We start from the raw sequence: 16,424 nt of genomic DNA on the forward strand, positions 1-16,424 counted from the left end.
GTATTATATAGACTCACGCTGTATATAGGCGTTGTAGATGTTGATGAGGGTGAGGTGGTCTCCCTCATTGTGCAACAGTGGACGTCTGTGAGTGGCTGCTGCCTCCTCCCTCTGGGGTGGGGGGGTCACAAAGCAGGGGGGAGCTGGGAACACACACAGGTGGAGAATTGAATGTTAAAGAACAAAAAGTAAAAGTTATAGAAACAAAGCAATATTCTGAATTGCACGTAAAAAAGAGAAGCTATGAGTAAAGGCACATTTTATAGCCAGTAATAAGCACCTTGGTCAGTGTAGTGAGTGTAGTGTGTGTGTCTGTCGTGTGTACCTGTGAGCATGGCGGCAATGGTGAGCAGCTCATTGACACAGTCGAACTCGCAGGCAGCGATGAGGGCCTTAGCCAGCGAAGGCTCCAGAGGCAGCTCTGACATAATGATGCCCACTTCAGACAGGTTCCCATCATCATCCAGTGCTGCCAGGTAGTCCAGGTCCTCTAGAGCCTGCATCAGAGCCTCGGGAGCTGGGGGGAGGGGAATAAAAGAGCCTGCATCAGAGCCTCGGGAGCTGGGGGGAGGGGAATAAAAGAGCCTGCATCAGAGCCTCGGGAGCTGGGGGGAGGGGAATAAAAGAGAGAATAAAATAGAGAGGGATGGATTGAAGAAATTGAGGGATATTGGAAGATATTATATTTATATTTTGTCTGATATAACAAAATAGAAGGTACCTAGTAAACACAAACTCCCATGAAAAAAAGGTGTGATTTATTAATTCAAAGGAGAAGAGCAAGGCTCAACTAGCTAGATGATGCGTGACCCTCCTTACCAGGCCTGTCCAGGAACTTGCACTGGCCCATGTCAGCGATGTCCAGCCTCTTGAGCAGCAACACCAGGTGGCTGAGGTTCTCTTCCATCACCCCCGGGCTGCGGGCCTCTGCCATGCCCTCCTCATAAAGAGCCTGGGGGTACAGACGGAAACACAGACCTGGAGGGACAGGAGAGGGGGGTCAGAAGAACACATAGAGAGGATATTTGGCCTGTAACAGCTATCTACAGTGCCTTGCGAAAGTATTCGGCCCCCTTGAACTTTGCGACCTTTTGCCACATTTCAGGCTTCAAACATAAAGATATAAAACTGAATTTTTTTGTGAAGAATCAACAACAAGTGGGACACAATCATGAAGTGGAACGACATTTATTGGATATTTCAAACTTTTTTAACAAATCAAAAACTGAAAAATTGGGCGTGCAAAATTATTCAGCCCCTTTACTTTCAGTGCAGCAAACTCTCTCCAGAAGTTCAGTGAGGATCTCTGAATGATCCAATGTTGACCTAAATGACTAATGATGATAAATACAATCCACCTGTGTGTAATCAAGTCTCCGTATAAATGCACCTGCACTGTGATAGTCTCAGAGGTCCGTTAAAAGCGCAGAGAGCATCATGAAGAACATGGAACACACCAGGCAGGTCCGAGATACTGTTGTGAAGAAGTTTAAAGCCGGATTTGGATACAAAAAGATTTCCCAAGCTTTAAACATCCCAAGGAGCACTGTGCAAGCGATAATATTGAAATGGAAGGAGTATCAGACCACTGCAAATCTACCAAGACCTGGCCGTCCCTCTAAACTTTCAGCTCATACAAGGAGAAGACTGATCAGAGATGCAGCCAAGAGGCCCATGATCACTCTGGATGAACTGCAGAGATCTACAGCTGAGGTGGGAGACTCTGTCCATAGGACAACAATCAGTCGTATATTGCACAAATCTGGCCTTTATGGAAGAGTGGCAAGAAGAAAGCCATTTCTTAAAGATATCCATAAAAAGTGTTGTTTAAAGTTTGCCACAAGCCACCTGGGAGACACACCAAACATGTGGAAGAAGGTGCTCTGGTCAGATGAAACCAAAATCGAACTTTTTGGCAACAATGCAAAACGTTATGTTTGGCGTAAAAGCAACACAGCTGAACACACCATCCCCACTGTCAAACATGGTGGTGGCAGCATCATGGTTTGGGCCTGCTTTTCTTCAGCAGGGACAGGGAAGATGGTTAAAATTGATGGGAAGATGGATGGAGCCAAATACAGGACCATTCTGGAAGAAAACCTGATGGAGTCTGCAAAAGACCTGAGACTGGGACGGAGATTTGTCTTCCAACAAGACAATGATCCAAAACATAAAGCAAAATCTACAATGGAATGGTTCAAAAATAAACATATACAGGTGTTAGAATGGCCAAGTCAAAGTCCAGACCTGAATCCAATCGAGAATCTGTGGAAAGAACTGAAAACTGCTGTTCACAAATGCTCTCCATCCAACCTCACTGAGCTCGAGCTGTTTTACAAGGAGGAATGGGAAAAAATGTCAGTCTCTCGATGTGCAAAACTGATAGAGACATACCCCAAGCGACTTACAGCTGTAATCGCAGCAAAAGGTGGCGCTACAAAGTATTAACTTAAGGGGGCTGAATAATTTTGCACGTCCAATTTTTCAGTTTTTGATTTGTTAAAAAAGTTTGAAATATCCAATAAATGTCGTTCCACTTCATGATTGTGTCCCACTTGTTGTTGATTCTTCACAAAAAAATACAGTTTTATATCTTTATGTTTGAAGCCTGAAATGTGGCAAAAGGTCGCAAAGTTCAAGGGGGCCGAATACTTTCGCAAGGCACTGTATGTCCCTTCTCTTAAATGAGAAAAACACCACATTCCATGATGATTTTTTTAAATGGCTTGATTGACCCTAACCTACCTGGTAGGTCACCGTTTACCCTCTGCGTCCGCATGTCTGCCTGGTGCCGGCTGATTGGACGCAGGACCTGTGAGTCCGCTCTGATTTGAGGGTTGTAAACCTATGATACGGAGGCAGAAGAGTGGGAGGTTATGCATGGCACTGCAACTCGGTACACCTCAATAGTTTGTTGAGGTTATGCGGCATTGTAGCATTGCCACATTTGACAACGGGGATGAGCCCACTGTGTAGGATAGTACCACACACACTCCTTCTCCCTCCCACCTCTGATAAATGAATACTCACTGTCTTGAGTTGCATGCCTGTGTCTATGACGTAGCGCACTGCAGATAGAGAGAAGGAGGCCTCCCCCAGGGTGTCTGTGAGGATAACCCTGCGCCTCACTCCCATCCCCACTCCTATCCCTGGCCCTTGCAGTCCTTCAGACCCCTCCGTGTCACCAGAAGGCCTTTCTGGCTCAGGTTCGTAGACGCGCTGGGTGGCCCCCCCGAGGCCTGTATGGAGGTGTAGAACTCTGAGGGGCCCCAGCTGAGGACTCAGGGCCACAGACTCCTTCTGCAGCAGAAATCCACACTCATCTATCTCCTGAGAAACAGAGAGCGAGAGATGGTTGATAATATAGAGTGCATTCGGAAAGTATTCAGACCCCTTCCCTTTCCCCACATTTTGTTATATTACAGCCTTATTTTTTTTTAAATGCTATGAGCTCAGGTGCATCCTGTTTACATTGATCATCCTTGAGATTTTTCTACAACTTGATTGGAGTCTACCTGTGATAAATTCTATTGATTGGACATGATTTGGAAAGGCACACACCTGTCTATATAAGGTCCCACAGTTGACATTGCATGAGCAAAAACCAAGCCAATTGTCTGTAGAGCACCGAGACAGGATTGTGTCGAGGCACAGATCTGGGGAAGGGTTCCAAAAAATGTCTGCAGCATTGAAGGTCCCCAAGAACACAGTGTCGTCCATCCTTCTTAAATGGAAGAAGTTTGGAACCACCAAGACTCTTCCTAGAGGTGGCCGTCCGGCCAAACTGAGCAATCGGGGGAGAAGTGCTTTTATCAGGGTGGTGACCAAGAACCCGATGGTCACTAACAGAGCTTCCAGAAAGACAACCATCTCTGCAGCATTCCCCCACAAGCTGACAAGTTAAAAATATGTCGTTCTGCCCCTCAGCAAGGCAGTTAACCCACTGTTCCCCGGGCGCCGAAGACGTGGATGTCAATTAAGGCCACCCCCCGCACCTCTCTGATTCAGAAGGTTTGGATTAAATCCGGAAGACACATTTCAGTTGAAGTCATTCAGTTGTACAACTGACTAGGTATCCCCCTTTCCTTTCCAATCAGGTCTTCATGGTAGAGTGGCCAGACGGAAGCCACTCCTCAGTAAAAGGCATATGACAGCCCGCTTGGAGTTTGCCAAAAGGCACCTAAAGGACTCTCAGCCCATGAGAAACAAGATTCTCTGGTCTGATGAAACCAAGATTGAACTCTTTGGCCTGAATTCCAAGTGCCACGTCTGGAGGAAACCTGGCACCATCCCTAGAGTGAAGCATGGTGGTGGCAGCATCATGCTGTGGGAATGTTTTTCAGCAGCAGGGACTGGGAGACGAGGGAAAGATGAATGAAGCAAAGTACAGAGAGAGCCTTGATGACAACTTGCTCCAGAGTGCTCAAGAACTCAGACTGGGACAACGACCCTAAGCACACAGCTAAGACAATGCAGGAGTGGCTTCGGGACAAGTCTCTGAATGTCCTTGAGTGGCCCAGCCAGAGCCTAGACTTGAACCCGATCAAACTTCTCTGGAGAGACCTGAAAATAGCTGTGCAGCGATGCTCCCCATCCAACCTGACAGAGCTTGAGAGGATCTGCAGAGAAGAATGGGAGAAACTCCCCAAATACAGGTGTGCCAAGCTTGTAGTGTCTCGAGGCTGTAATTGCTGCAAAAGGTGTTTCAACAAATTACTGAGTAAAGGGTCTGTAAATGTAATATTTCCATATATACAGGTATATATATATATTACACATTTGCAATCATTTCTAAAAACCTGTTTTTGCTTTGTCATTATGAGGTATTGTGTGTAGATAAAACATTTTAAATACATTTTAGAATAAGGCTGTACCGTAACAAAATTTGTTAGGGTTCTGAATACTTTCCGAATGCACTGTATACTGTTCTATCCTGGGCACCTTGACACGCTTTTGAGAAACTTTATTTCCTGACATTCTAAAACTTGTCCTTTGTTAGACAAGTGAATGAGTGGACAAGTAGAGACACTGTCATTTCAATGAAAGGAGAACATGCTATTTAAGCTCCCTAAATGCAGTGCATGAATGCAATGTAGAGTTTAGTGTCCCAAATGCATCCACTCTTTCCGCTCTCCACTCTACCCCTCCGCTCTCCACTCTACCCCTCCACTCTCCACTCTACCCCTCCAAACTCCACTCTACCCCTCCAACATCAACAAAACAAAAGAACTGATCGTTTACTTCAGGTAACAGCAGAGGGAGCACGCCCTTATCCACATCGATGGGACCGCAGTGGAGAATGTGGAAAGCTTCAAGTCCCTCGGTGTACACATCACTGAAGTAGTCCACCCACACAGACACTGTGGTGAGGAAGGCACAACAGCGCCTCTTCAACCTCAGGAGGCTGAAGAAATTTGGCTTGGTCCCTAAGACCCACACAAACTTTTACAGATGCACAATTGAGAGCATTCTGTTGGGCTGTATCACCTCCTGGTACTGCAACTGCACCGCCCGCAACCGCATGGCTCTCCAGAGGGTGGTGCGGTCTGCCCAACGCATCACCGGGGGCACACTGCCTGCCCTCCAGGTCACCTACAGCACCTGATGTCACAGGAAGGCCAAAAAGATCATCAACCTCCTAAGCCACGGCCTGTTCACCCCGCAGAAGGCAAGGTCAGTACAGGTGCATCAAAGCTGGAACTGAGAGACTGAAAAATATCTTCCATCTCAAGGCCATCAGACTGTTAAATAGCCATCACTATTCTTGTACCAGCCGGCTACTCAACCCTGTACCTTAGAGGCTGCTGCCCTATATACAAAGACATGGAATCACTGGCCACTTTAAATAATGGAACACTAATCACTTTAATCATGTTTACATACTGCTTTACTCATTTCATATAAATCTACTGTATTTAGTCAATGCCACTCCGACATTGCTAGTCCTAATATTTATATTTATATATTTCTTAATTCCATTATTTTACTTTTAGATTTGTGTATTGTTGTGAATTGTTAGATATTACTACACTGCTGGAGCTAGAACACAAGCATTTCACTACACCCGCAATAACATCTGCTAAAGATGTGTATGTGACCAATAAAATTGGATTGGATTTGAAGGCTATCATTTTCTCCCTCCTTCCTGCAGCTGTGTGGGATTTGTTATGCTAACCAGTTAAAGGGATTGACCATAGGGTACAGACTGAGGGCAATTAAAGGGGAAGAGTGGAAGCAACTCCTCATCTTTGCCACTGCCCCACCCCTTGCCCTGGCAAAGTCTTCATACTTTTTAATGGCGTCCTCACATTAAGCTATCTAAACCAATGAAATGTTATTGTTTTAAAAAGTAAAACGTTATCTAAATGAATAAATAATCTATTTGAGCATATTGGGATATATCCCCTGTGCCCATTCTCCTGCTCCTTTCTCGTGTTTCATCCCCTCTCTCGCTCCCTCCCTCTCCCTAAACGCATAGTTTAGGTTGATCTGAGTTGAGACTTGGCAAACAGTACTATGTTCACTGTGACTCTTCTAATAAGCCTTAACCAGATCAGTTCTCCTGGCTAGCTAGCCCTGTGTTTTGCAGCCATGGCGTCAACTACTGTACTTAAGTCCAGGTATGCCTCTGGATTTGAAACCATGCCGGGAATGCGGCGAGGACCTAGGGTGTGGTGATGTTGACATAGTGGGAGTGTGTATGTGAGAGGTGGATGTGAATATGACAGGGATCTGTGCTGGAAATGAATAATATCCTAAAATATGTGCATGTCTGGGTGAAGTATATGTATCTATTTATCTATCAATCTGTGTGTGTGTGTTCTGGATGCATTAACCAGGACACCGGATACACACTGATGCCATTCAGCAGTCTAAGGTTACAGTGCCCCCATTTCTCTGTCCCCAGCGTGAGAGGCAACAACAGACAAGGAAGAGGATGGCATATTACAAAACACAGCACAACAAAGCATTAAGAAATAAGACTCAGTTCAATAGGGATTTTCAGATGGAAGAAAGTCGATCAGAAACGGACAAGAAAATATGGGATAGAAAAGAAGTTGATTTAGCAGTCACTTTGATCCAAAACGACTTACATAGTGTGGGAAGTAATATCACAACTCTACTGTTGCATGTACCCCACTAACCCCAACTACACTAACACCAACTAGCCCTAACTACCCTAACTAACCCGACCAAACGTAACCCACTGAGCCATCTCTCTGTACCAGCAGTAGGCCTACTTGGCATCTACCGTCTACTGATCTGATAAAAACAGCCCCAGTAGTTAATGAGATTAGCTTGGATATATTTAGTATACTGTGTTGTGTGTGTGCGTGCATCTACCTGGGCGCTGGGGAGAAAGACCATTACATCCCCCTCCTCCCCCCTGCGGTGAAGATCCAACACTATATGACACGCTGCTGCCGCCGACTCCCTCCCTCCAGGATCCCTGTACACCGTTTCCATGACAACCAGTGGTCTCCTCCTCGTCTCTGTGTCGGGTGTACCTCCGACAGGCTCACCCAGTGTTAGAAGCGGAACTCTTTCACCCAGGAAGGTGGCAAGGCTGGGGGCGAGGGAGGGGTCGGTGAGCAGGACCACACGGAGGTTGTCAGAGCGCTGGTCACATACATCCCGCAGCAGGCCCAGGAGGACGTCGGTGGGCACCGTGCGCTCCTGCACCTCGTCCACCACCAGCACCCCGTACTGACGCAGCAGGGGGTCCGACATCATCTCTCCCAGGAGCAGAGAGTCACTGACAAACCTGAGAGAGATCATGGAGAGAAACAAACTCACCCCTTAAAGATGCAATATGTAACTTTTTTTTAGAAATGATAGATCTGTCATTCTCATTACATTCTCATTCTTACACAGAGGCGGTAAATATGTTCTGTGTGTGCTATTTCTATGCTTCCCCGTCTTAAAGATGCACTATGTAGAAATCCCCATCATTTCCTGGTTGCTAAAATTCCAATAGTTCACTTAATTTCGGTTTATGTGACAAACAAGCAAGTATAGTGTAGAGCAGGGTTTCACATATTGTTTTTTGCCCTAGCACTACACATCGGATTCAAATAAGCAAAGCATGAAGCTGTGCTAGGGCAAAAACCGAAACATGCACCTAGGAGGGGGGAACCCAGGACCGAGTTTGGGAAACTCACGTGTAGAGAATCATTGTACCATCTAAACCGCTGTGAAATATATTTTCCATAACCAAAAATATTGTATTTTCAGCTGCTGAAGCTGGTGAACAAAACTGAAAGTAAAAGACGCAAAAATGTAACTTTATAATGGGAAGCATAGAAATAGAGCACAAAGAACAGATAACCGCTTCTTAGACCTGCTTTCAATGAGTGACATATCTATAACAAATATTTCTATGTGAATTTGGTCGGTTCGCCCAAAAGTTACATATTTCAGATTTAAGTTTAGTTTTTTGCATCTTTTAGCTTCAGTTTTGTACACCAGCTTCTAACAGCTGAAAATACAATCTTTTTGGTTATGGAAAATATATTTCACAGCGGTTTAGATGGTACAATGTCTCTACATTTGTTTTGTCACATAAACTGAAATTAGGAAAACTATTAGAATTTTAGCAACCAGGAAATGGGGGAGCGATTTCTGCATATTGCACTTTTAATCTGATTGTATTGCACCTCAGGGGGAGACAGAGAGAGAAAGAGAGATAAGAATACAAGGACAACAATATTCTAATCCAGGCCGGGAAGAGCAGAAAGGAGGGTGGACAAACCAGTTAGACAAACCACCGTGTGGGGTTTTAGGCTGGGTTTCTGAAGTAAAAAGCACTTTAGAAATACATTTGATTTGATTTGAGTTAGAAGAAGATAAAGAGGAAGTAAGGACCATACCGTCATATAGTGTGATGGGTGTGTACCCAAGCTTGTACCTATGTGTATGTGTGTGTACATACACATGGCCCAATCTTCATGTACACCTGTGTGTCTACCTCCCTCCTCACCTGAGTAGCGTATCGGGGGTACAGCCATCATCATGTGGGACACAGTAGCCCACCTCCAGGCCCAGACTCAGGTCCATCTCATCAGCCACTCTGAGGGCCAGACTCGCTGCAGCCACAGCGTAGGGTTGGGAACAGCACACCAAGCCATGGGAGAACTCATGGGACTGGGCATACTCCACACACCACTGGGGCACCTTGGAGGGAGAAGGTGAGGGACAGAGGTAGAGACAAAGAGATGGAGGGAGACAGAGTGAGAGTGTTCTTCACCACCAGCGCTCATGTGTGTGCCCATGCCTCTGTGTGTGTGTGCATGTTTGTACGTATTATGCATGCCTCTTACCTGTGTGCTCTTTCCTGTGCCACAGGGGGCGCTGACCACGACCATGCTGTTTGTCTCCAGGTGTTCCAGCAGGCGGTACTTAAGGCTCCAAACAGGAAGCCTCTTCCTCTCCTCCAGCAGGGAGTAGTAGCGTGACGAGAAGGGCAAGCCGTCATACGGGTTCACCTCCAGATCACCCAGGCCACCCTCATCCCCCCCTCTGTCTCCCGCCTCGTCCTCCAGGTCCCCAGACAGGAGAGAGGACATGGAGAGAGAGTCCAGAGCTGAGGGAGGGCGGAGGGTAGAGGGGGACGTTGTCGAGGGGGCTGCAGGAGGGGATGATGCCATAATTGCAGGGTGGGTGGGGGAAGACGGAAGGGGAGAAAGGGAAAGGGGTGGTAACGGAGTGACTGGAGATTACCTGGGGAGAGGAACAAAGAATAAAAGAGGCTTTGGTTATCTGGATGCTGTTGTGTTAGAGCTTGTAGAGCAAGTTTTAAAGTCAACCTAGTTGACCCCTGTCTTGAGACATCGGGATTAATTTGCTTGAGGCTAGGGACCTGGTGTTAAACTTGAGTCACTGAAGGAAATGTAATATATATACAGTACTAGTCAAAAGTTTGGACACACCTTCTCATTCCAGGGTTTTCTTTATTTTTACTATTTTCTACATTGTAGAATAATAGTGAAGACGTCACAGCTATGAAAAAACACAAATGGAATCATATAGTAACCAAAAAAGTGGTAAACAAATCAAAATCTATTTTAGATTTGAGATTCTTCAAAGTAGCCACCCTTTGCCTTGATGACAGCTTTGCACACTCTTGGCATTCTCTCAACCAGCTTCATGAGGTAGTCACCTGGAATGCATTTCAATTAACAGGTGTGCCTTGTTAAAAGTTAATTTGTGGAATTTATTTCCTTCTTAATGCATTTGAGCCAATCAGTTGTTTTGTGACAATGTATACATTTGGTAAAAGACCAAGTCCATATTCCAGGAACACTTAACCAGCATGGTTACCACAGCATTCTGCAGCAATACGCCATCCCATCTGGTTTGCGCTTAGTGGGACTATCATTTGTTTTTCAACAGGACAATGACCCAACACACCTCCAGGCTGTGTAAGGGCTATTTGACCAAGAAGGAGAGTGATGGAGTGCTGCATCAGATGACCTGGCCTCCACAATCACCCGACATCAACCCAATTGAGATGGATTGGGATGAGTTGGACCGCAGTGTGAAGGAAAAGCACCCAACAAGTGCTCAGAATATGTGGGAACTCCTTCAAGACTGTTGGAAAAGCATTTCAGGTGAAGCTGGTTGAGAGAATGCCAAGAGTGTGCAAAGCTGTCATGAAGGCAAAGGGTGGCAACTTTGATTAATCTAAAATATATTTTGATTTGTTTAACCCTTTTTTGGTTACTACATGATTCCACATTAGTTATTTCATAGTTTTTATGTATTCACTATTATTCTACAATGTAGAAAAGTACAAATAAAGAAAAAACCTTGAGTGAGTAGGTGTGTCCAAACTTTTGACTGGTACTGTATATCACATGTTATGATTTATATCCTGAGATAGAACGTTTTATGTGGTGTAAGAAGCCTCAAACTTTTCACAGGGGTAAGGCCATTTTCAACCTTGACTAGCTAAGTATACAGTAACAGTTGTGCTATGCAGAGTGCATAGTTGCTAGTCTAGTCATTGAAAGGCCTAGGAAGTCAGACAGCTTCAGTGACAGACAGCACAGAGCAGCTCTAGCTTTGTACAGCAGCTGTGGGCCTGTGATATTCCACTCACTCCTGGAATGTCTGCATTTGCCCCGTGTGCATGGAGCAATCCACACAAGAGCACTCTCTCACACACACACACACACACACACACACACACACACACACACACACACACACACACACACACACACACACACACACACACACACACACACACACACACACACACACACACACACACACACACACACACACACACACACACACACACACACACACACACATGTAATCAGTCATGGTTAACACCCACTTCTCTGTGTTAAAACCATCAGCAACACTGATATGCAAACAATGCGGACCGAGTCAATGCATAAAATTTGTCCATAATGCAAAGTCTACACTCTAGATGGAAGCTGCCTTTGTACATTCCCTAGAAACCTCAGATAAAGAAATGGTATAAGACCTAGATTAACTTCACTACTAGGCTAGATAAAATAATGTATGACTTTAAAATGGGTAAGTTGTGGTTGGTTAAATACAGTTGAAGTCGGAAGTTTACATACACCTTGGCCAAATACATTTAAACTCAGTTTTTCACCATTCCTGACATTTAATCCTAGTAAAAATTCCCTGTCTTAGGTCAGTTAGGATCACCACTTATTTTAAGAATGTGAACATCTGACAAAAATATCTAAAGACACTGAAGCAGCATTCTCAAAACTTTTGACCACGACTGTATTCATAGTTGAAGTCGGAAGTTTACATACACTTAGGTTGGAGTCATTAAAACTTGTTTTTCAACCACTCCACAAATTTCTTGTTAACGAACTATAGTTTTGGCAAGTCGGTTTGGACATCTACTTTGCATATGACACAAGTAATTTTTCCAACAATTGTTTACAGACAGATTATTTCACTTATAATTCACTGTATCACAATTCCAGTGGGTCAGAAGTTTACATACACTAAGTTGACTGTGCCTTTAAACAGCTTGGAAATTCCAGAAAATGATGCCATGGCTTAGAAGTTTCTGATAGGCTAATTGACATCATTTGAGTCAATTGAAGGTGTACCTTTGGATGTATTTCAAGGCCTACCTTCAAACTCAGTGCCTCTTTGCTTGACATCATTGGAAAATCAAAACAAATCAGTCAAGACCTCAGAAAAACAATTGTAGACCTCCACAAGTCTGGTGTATCCTTGGGAGAAATTTCCAAACTCCTGAAGGTACCACGTTCATCTGTACAATCAATAGTACTCAAGTATAAACACCATGGGACCATGCAGCCGTCATACTGCTCAGGAAGGAGACGCGTTCTGTCTCCTAGAGATGAACGTACTTTGGTGCGAAAAGTGCAAATCAATCCCGGAACAACAGCAAAGGACCTTGTGAAGATGCTGGAGGAAACAGGTACAAAAGTATCTACAGTGGGGCAAAAAATAATTTAGTCAGCCACCAATTGTGCAAGTTCTCCCACTTAAAAAGATGAGAGAGGCCTGTAATTTTCATCATAGGTACATTTCAACTATGACAGACAACATGAGAAGAAAAAAATCCAGAAAATCACATTGTAGGATTTTTAATGAATTTATTTGCAAATTATGGTGGAAAATAAGTATTTAGTCACCAACAAACAAGCAAGATTTCTGGCTCTCACAGACCTGTAACTTATTCTTTAAGAGGCTCCTCTGTCCTCCACTCGTTACCTGTATTAATGGCACCTGTTTGAACTTGTTATCAGTATAAAAGACACCTGTCCACAACCTCAAACAGTTACACTCCAAACTCCACCATGGCCAAGACCAAAGAGCTGTCAAAGGACACCAGAAACAAAATTGTAGACCTGCACCAGGCTGGGAAGACTGAATCTGCAATAGGTAAGCAGCTTGGTTTGAAGAAATCAACTGTGGGAGCAATTATTAGGAAATGGAAGACGTACAAGACCACTGATAATCTCCCTTGATCTGGGGCTCCACGCAAGATCTCACCCTGTGGGGTCAAAATGATCACAAGAACGGTGAGCAAAAATCCCAGAACCACACGGGGGGACCTAGTGAATGACCTGCAGAGAGCTGGGATCAAAGTAACAAAGCCTACCATCAGTAACACACTACGCCGCCAGGGACTAAAATCCTGCAGTGCCAGACGTGTCCCCCTGCTTAAGCCAGTACATGTCCAGGCCCGTCTGAAGTTTGCTAGAGAGCATTTGGATGATCCAGAAGAAGATTGGGAGAATGTCATATGGTCAGAACTTTTGGGTAAAAACTCAACTCGTCGTGTTTGGAGGACAAAGAATGCTGAGTTGCATCCAAAGAACACCATACCTACTGTGAAGCATGGGGGTGGAAAAATCATGCTTTGGGGCTGTTTTTCTGCAAAGGGACCAGGACGACTGATCCGTGTAAAGGAAAGACTGAATGGGGCCATGTATCGTGAGATTTTGAATGAAAACCTCCTTCCATCATCAAGGGCATTGAAGATGAAACGTGGCTGGGTCTTTTAGCATGACAATGATCCCAAACACATCGCCCAGACAACGAAGGAGTGGCTTCGTAAGAAGCATTTCAAGGTCCTGGAGTGGCCTAGCCAGTCTCCAGATCTCAAGCCCATAGCAAATCTTTGGAGGGAGTTGAAAGTCCGTGTTGCCCAGCAACAGCCCCAAAACATCACTGCTCTAGAGGAGATCTGCAGGTAAGAATGGGCCAAAATACCAGCAACAGTGTGTGAAAACCTCGTGAAGACTTACAGAAAACATTTGACCTCTGTCATTGCCAACAAAGGGTATATAACAAAGTATTGAGAGAAACTTTTGTTATTGACCAAATACTTATTTTCCACCATAATTTGCAAATAAATTCATTAAAAATCCTACAATGTGATTTTCTGGAAAAACATTTTTGTCATTTTGTCTGTCATAGTTGAAGTGTACCTATGATGAAAATTACAGGCCTCTCTCATCTTTTTAAGTGGGAGAACTTGCACAATTGGTGGCTGACTAAATACGTTTTTTGCCCCACTGTATATCCACAGTAAAACGAGTCCTCGACATACCCTGAAAGGCTGCTCAGCAAGGAAGAAGCCACTGCTCCAAAACCGCCATAAAAAAGCCAGACTACGGTTTGCAACTGCACATAGGGACAAAGATGGCACTTTTTGGAGAAATATCCTCTGGTCTGATGAAACAAAAATAGAACTGTTTGGCCATAATGACCATCATTATGGTTGGAGGAAAAAGGGGGAGGCTTGCAAGCCGAAGAACACCATCCCAACCGTGAAGCACGGGTGTGGCAGCATCATGTTGTGGGGATGCTTTGCTGCAGGAGGGACTGGTGCACTTCACAAAATAGATGGCATCATGAGGAATAAAATGATGTGGATATATTGAAGCAACAGCTCAAGACATCAGTCAGGAAGTTTAAGCTTGGTCGCAAATGGGTCTTCCAAATGGACAATGACCCCAAGCATACTTCCAAAGTTCTGGCAAAATGGCTTAAGGACAACAAAGTCGAGGTACTGGAGTAGCCATCACAAAGCCCAAACCTCAATCCTATAGAAATTTTGTGGGCAGAACTGAAAAGAGTGTGTGCGAGCAAGGAGGCCTAAAAACCTGACTCAGTTACACAACCTCTGTCAGGAGGAATGGGCCAAAATTCCCCAATTAATCGTGGGAAGCTTGTGGAAGGCTACCTGAAACGTTTGACCCAAGTTAAACAATTTCAAGGCAATGCTACCAAATACAAATTGAGTGTATGTTAACGTCTGACCCACTGGGAATGTGATGAAAGAAATAAAAGCTGAAATAAATCATTCTCTCTACTATTATTTGAACATTTCACATTCTTAAAATAAAGTGGTGATCCCAACTGACCTAAGACAGGGAATTTTACTAGGATTAAATGTCAGGAATTGTGAAAAACTGAGTTTAAATGTATTTGGCTAAGGTGTAAGTAAACTTCCGACTTCAACTGTACTTTTGTATATATAGTGTCTTCTGATGGTCCATGGTTACCAGTAACCTGACCTGCTTGACACTTACCTATGTTTATTGAGTACACTGACATATAACTGCATACAAAAACAAAGAATACACAGAGGGCTAGTATGAGCTATGGGCAAAACATTAGAGCTCATCGCATGAAGGGAGTCCATCCATGGGGAAATATGGGTTGAGGAGAGGAGGTTGAATGGGGAGTTGAATAGTAATGTTCAACATCATATATGAATCACATGTGCGAGGGGTCTAGTGTCAGCCTGGGGCTTACAGTGGCAAATAACTAATAGTACTGGATGCAGGACATCACATGTTATAACTATGTTATAGTCAACAATGACTAGTATTATTTGTACATCTATTGTTTACTATCATGCAAACAAAGGCATTGTTATATTGGTATTAACTATTTGGCATTATGTGCAAATGCATCACACAAAACAATTATGTGAATGTGAGACCATATTTGAGAACTGTATGGCCATGACAATAGACTGATATGGACACTGCTTTTGGTAATTAGAAACTAGGGCTGACAACACCTGTATCAGTCGTCCAACAATTACTCCTGCTGTGTGTATTCATTCTCTTTTCTCCTTATCTCCCTTAGTTTACTGCCCATCTCCTGAGTCGGGTATCGACCTGTCAGGAACTACGTGTCAGCTGACAGTGACACACACGCACGATAGTAAAGAAATATAATTAAGCCAACTGGGACGAAAACAACCATAGAACCACGTAGTCAAATGCCATTGACATCTTACCTCCCACACATTTCTCTGGAGTCACCTAAAATCCCAAACAAGGTTCAGGATGTCCAGCAAAATAATTCTCCACTGCGCTGTAAGTGAAGCGTTCTACTGTTCACTGTTGTCACACAAACCTGTATGACGTTTCTTGGATGTAAAATAATAATATGTTTCCGTTTGCCACTATAGACGGAGTCTCTATTCAGTTCTTCTCGGGCTCTGGTTTATCCGTGATTGTTGACATTAATAAAATAAAACTCGTCGTCCGGTCTTGATCTACCGAACCGCCGCCATGTTTGTCCGACTCACCGTGGCAGTAGTGATGGGTCGTTCGCGAACGAACGGCTCTTTTTGAACGGATCTTTTTGGTGAACGTCGGGAACCGAATCGCATTGGTGAAAGAGACGTTAATTTGGCTCCCTGATTTGCATATTGCTACTACTGCTTTATGAGTTTAAAACAACGTTTTTCGGCAGATAAGTTACAAAATGATTAACTAATGAGGGTGAATCCTCACTGCAGAAACCACAAATAGTGGGGAGAGCCCATCCAAGTTTTTTGAGTGCCCCTAAGACAACAGGCCATCCAATGGTGTAGTGATGCCTGGAGAAGTAGGTATACTCAATTATTTCCAGACGCAAAAATTATA

At 44.2% G+C, this 16,424-nt stretch overlaps 1 protein-coding gene across 1 annotated transcript in view; it reads right to left on the reverse strand.

Moving 5' to 3' along the window:
• Nucleotides 1-16,088, reverse strand: part of LOC139408671 (ATP-dependent RNA helicase DQX1-like) — a 20,191-nt gene extending 4,103 nt beyond the window's left edge. The window contains exons 1-9 of the mRNA XM_071152855.1: nucleotides 15,791-16,088; nucleotides 9,321-9,720; nucleotides 8,981-9,174; nucleotides 7,345-7,765; nucleotides 3,031-3,330; nucleotides 2,746-2,845; nucleotides 820-978; nucleotides 326-517; nucleotides 18-143 (exon numbers count right to left, since the gene is read on the reverse strand). Of these exons, the coding sequence (XP_071008956.1) occupies nucleotides 18-143; nucleotides 326-517; nucleotides 820-978; nucleotides 2,746-2,845; nucleotides 3,031-3,330; nucleotides 7,345-7,765; nucleotides 8,981-9,174; nucleotides 9,321-9,647 (1,819 nt within the window). The 5' untranslated portion in view covers nucleotides 9,648-9,720; nucleotides 15,791-16,088. The remainder of the gene's footprint in view (nucleotides 1-17; nucleotides 144-325; nucleotides 518-819; nucleotides 979-2,745; nucleotides 2,846-3,030; nucleotides 3,331-7,344; nucleotides 7,766-8,980; nucleotides 9,175-9,320; nucleotides 9,721-15,790) is intronic.
• Between the last annotated feature and the right edge of the window lie 336 nt (nucleotides 16,089-16,424).

The sequence above is a fragment of the Oncorhynchus clarkii genome, chromosome 5, assembly GCF_045791955.1.
Source record: "Oncorhynchus clarkii lewisi isolate Uvic-CL-2024 chromosome 5, UVic_Ocla_1.0, whole genome shotgun sequence".
Classification (NCBI taxonomy): Eukaryota; Metazoa; Chordata; class Actinopteri; order Salmoniformes; family Salmonidae; genus Oncorhynchus; species Oncorhynchus clarkii.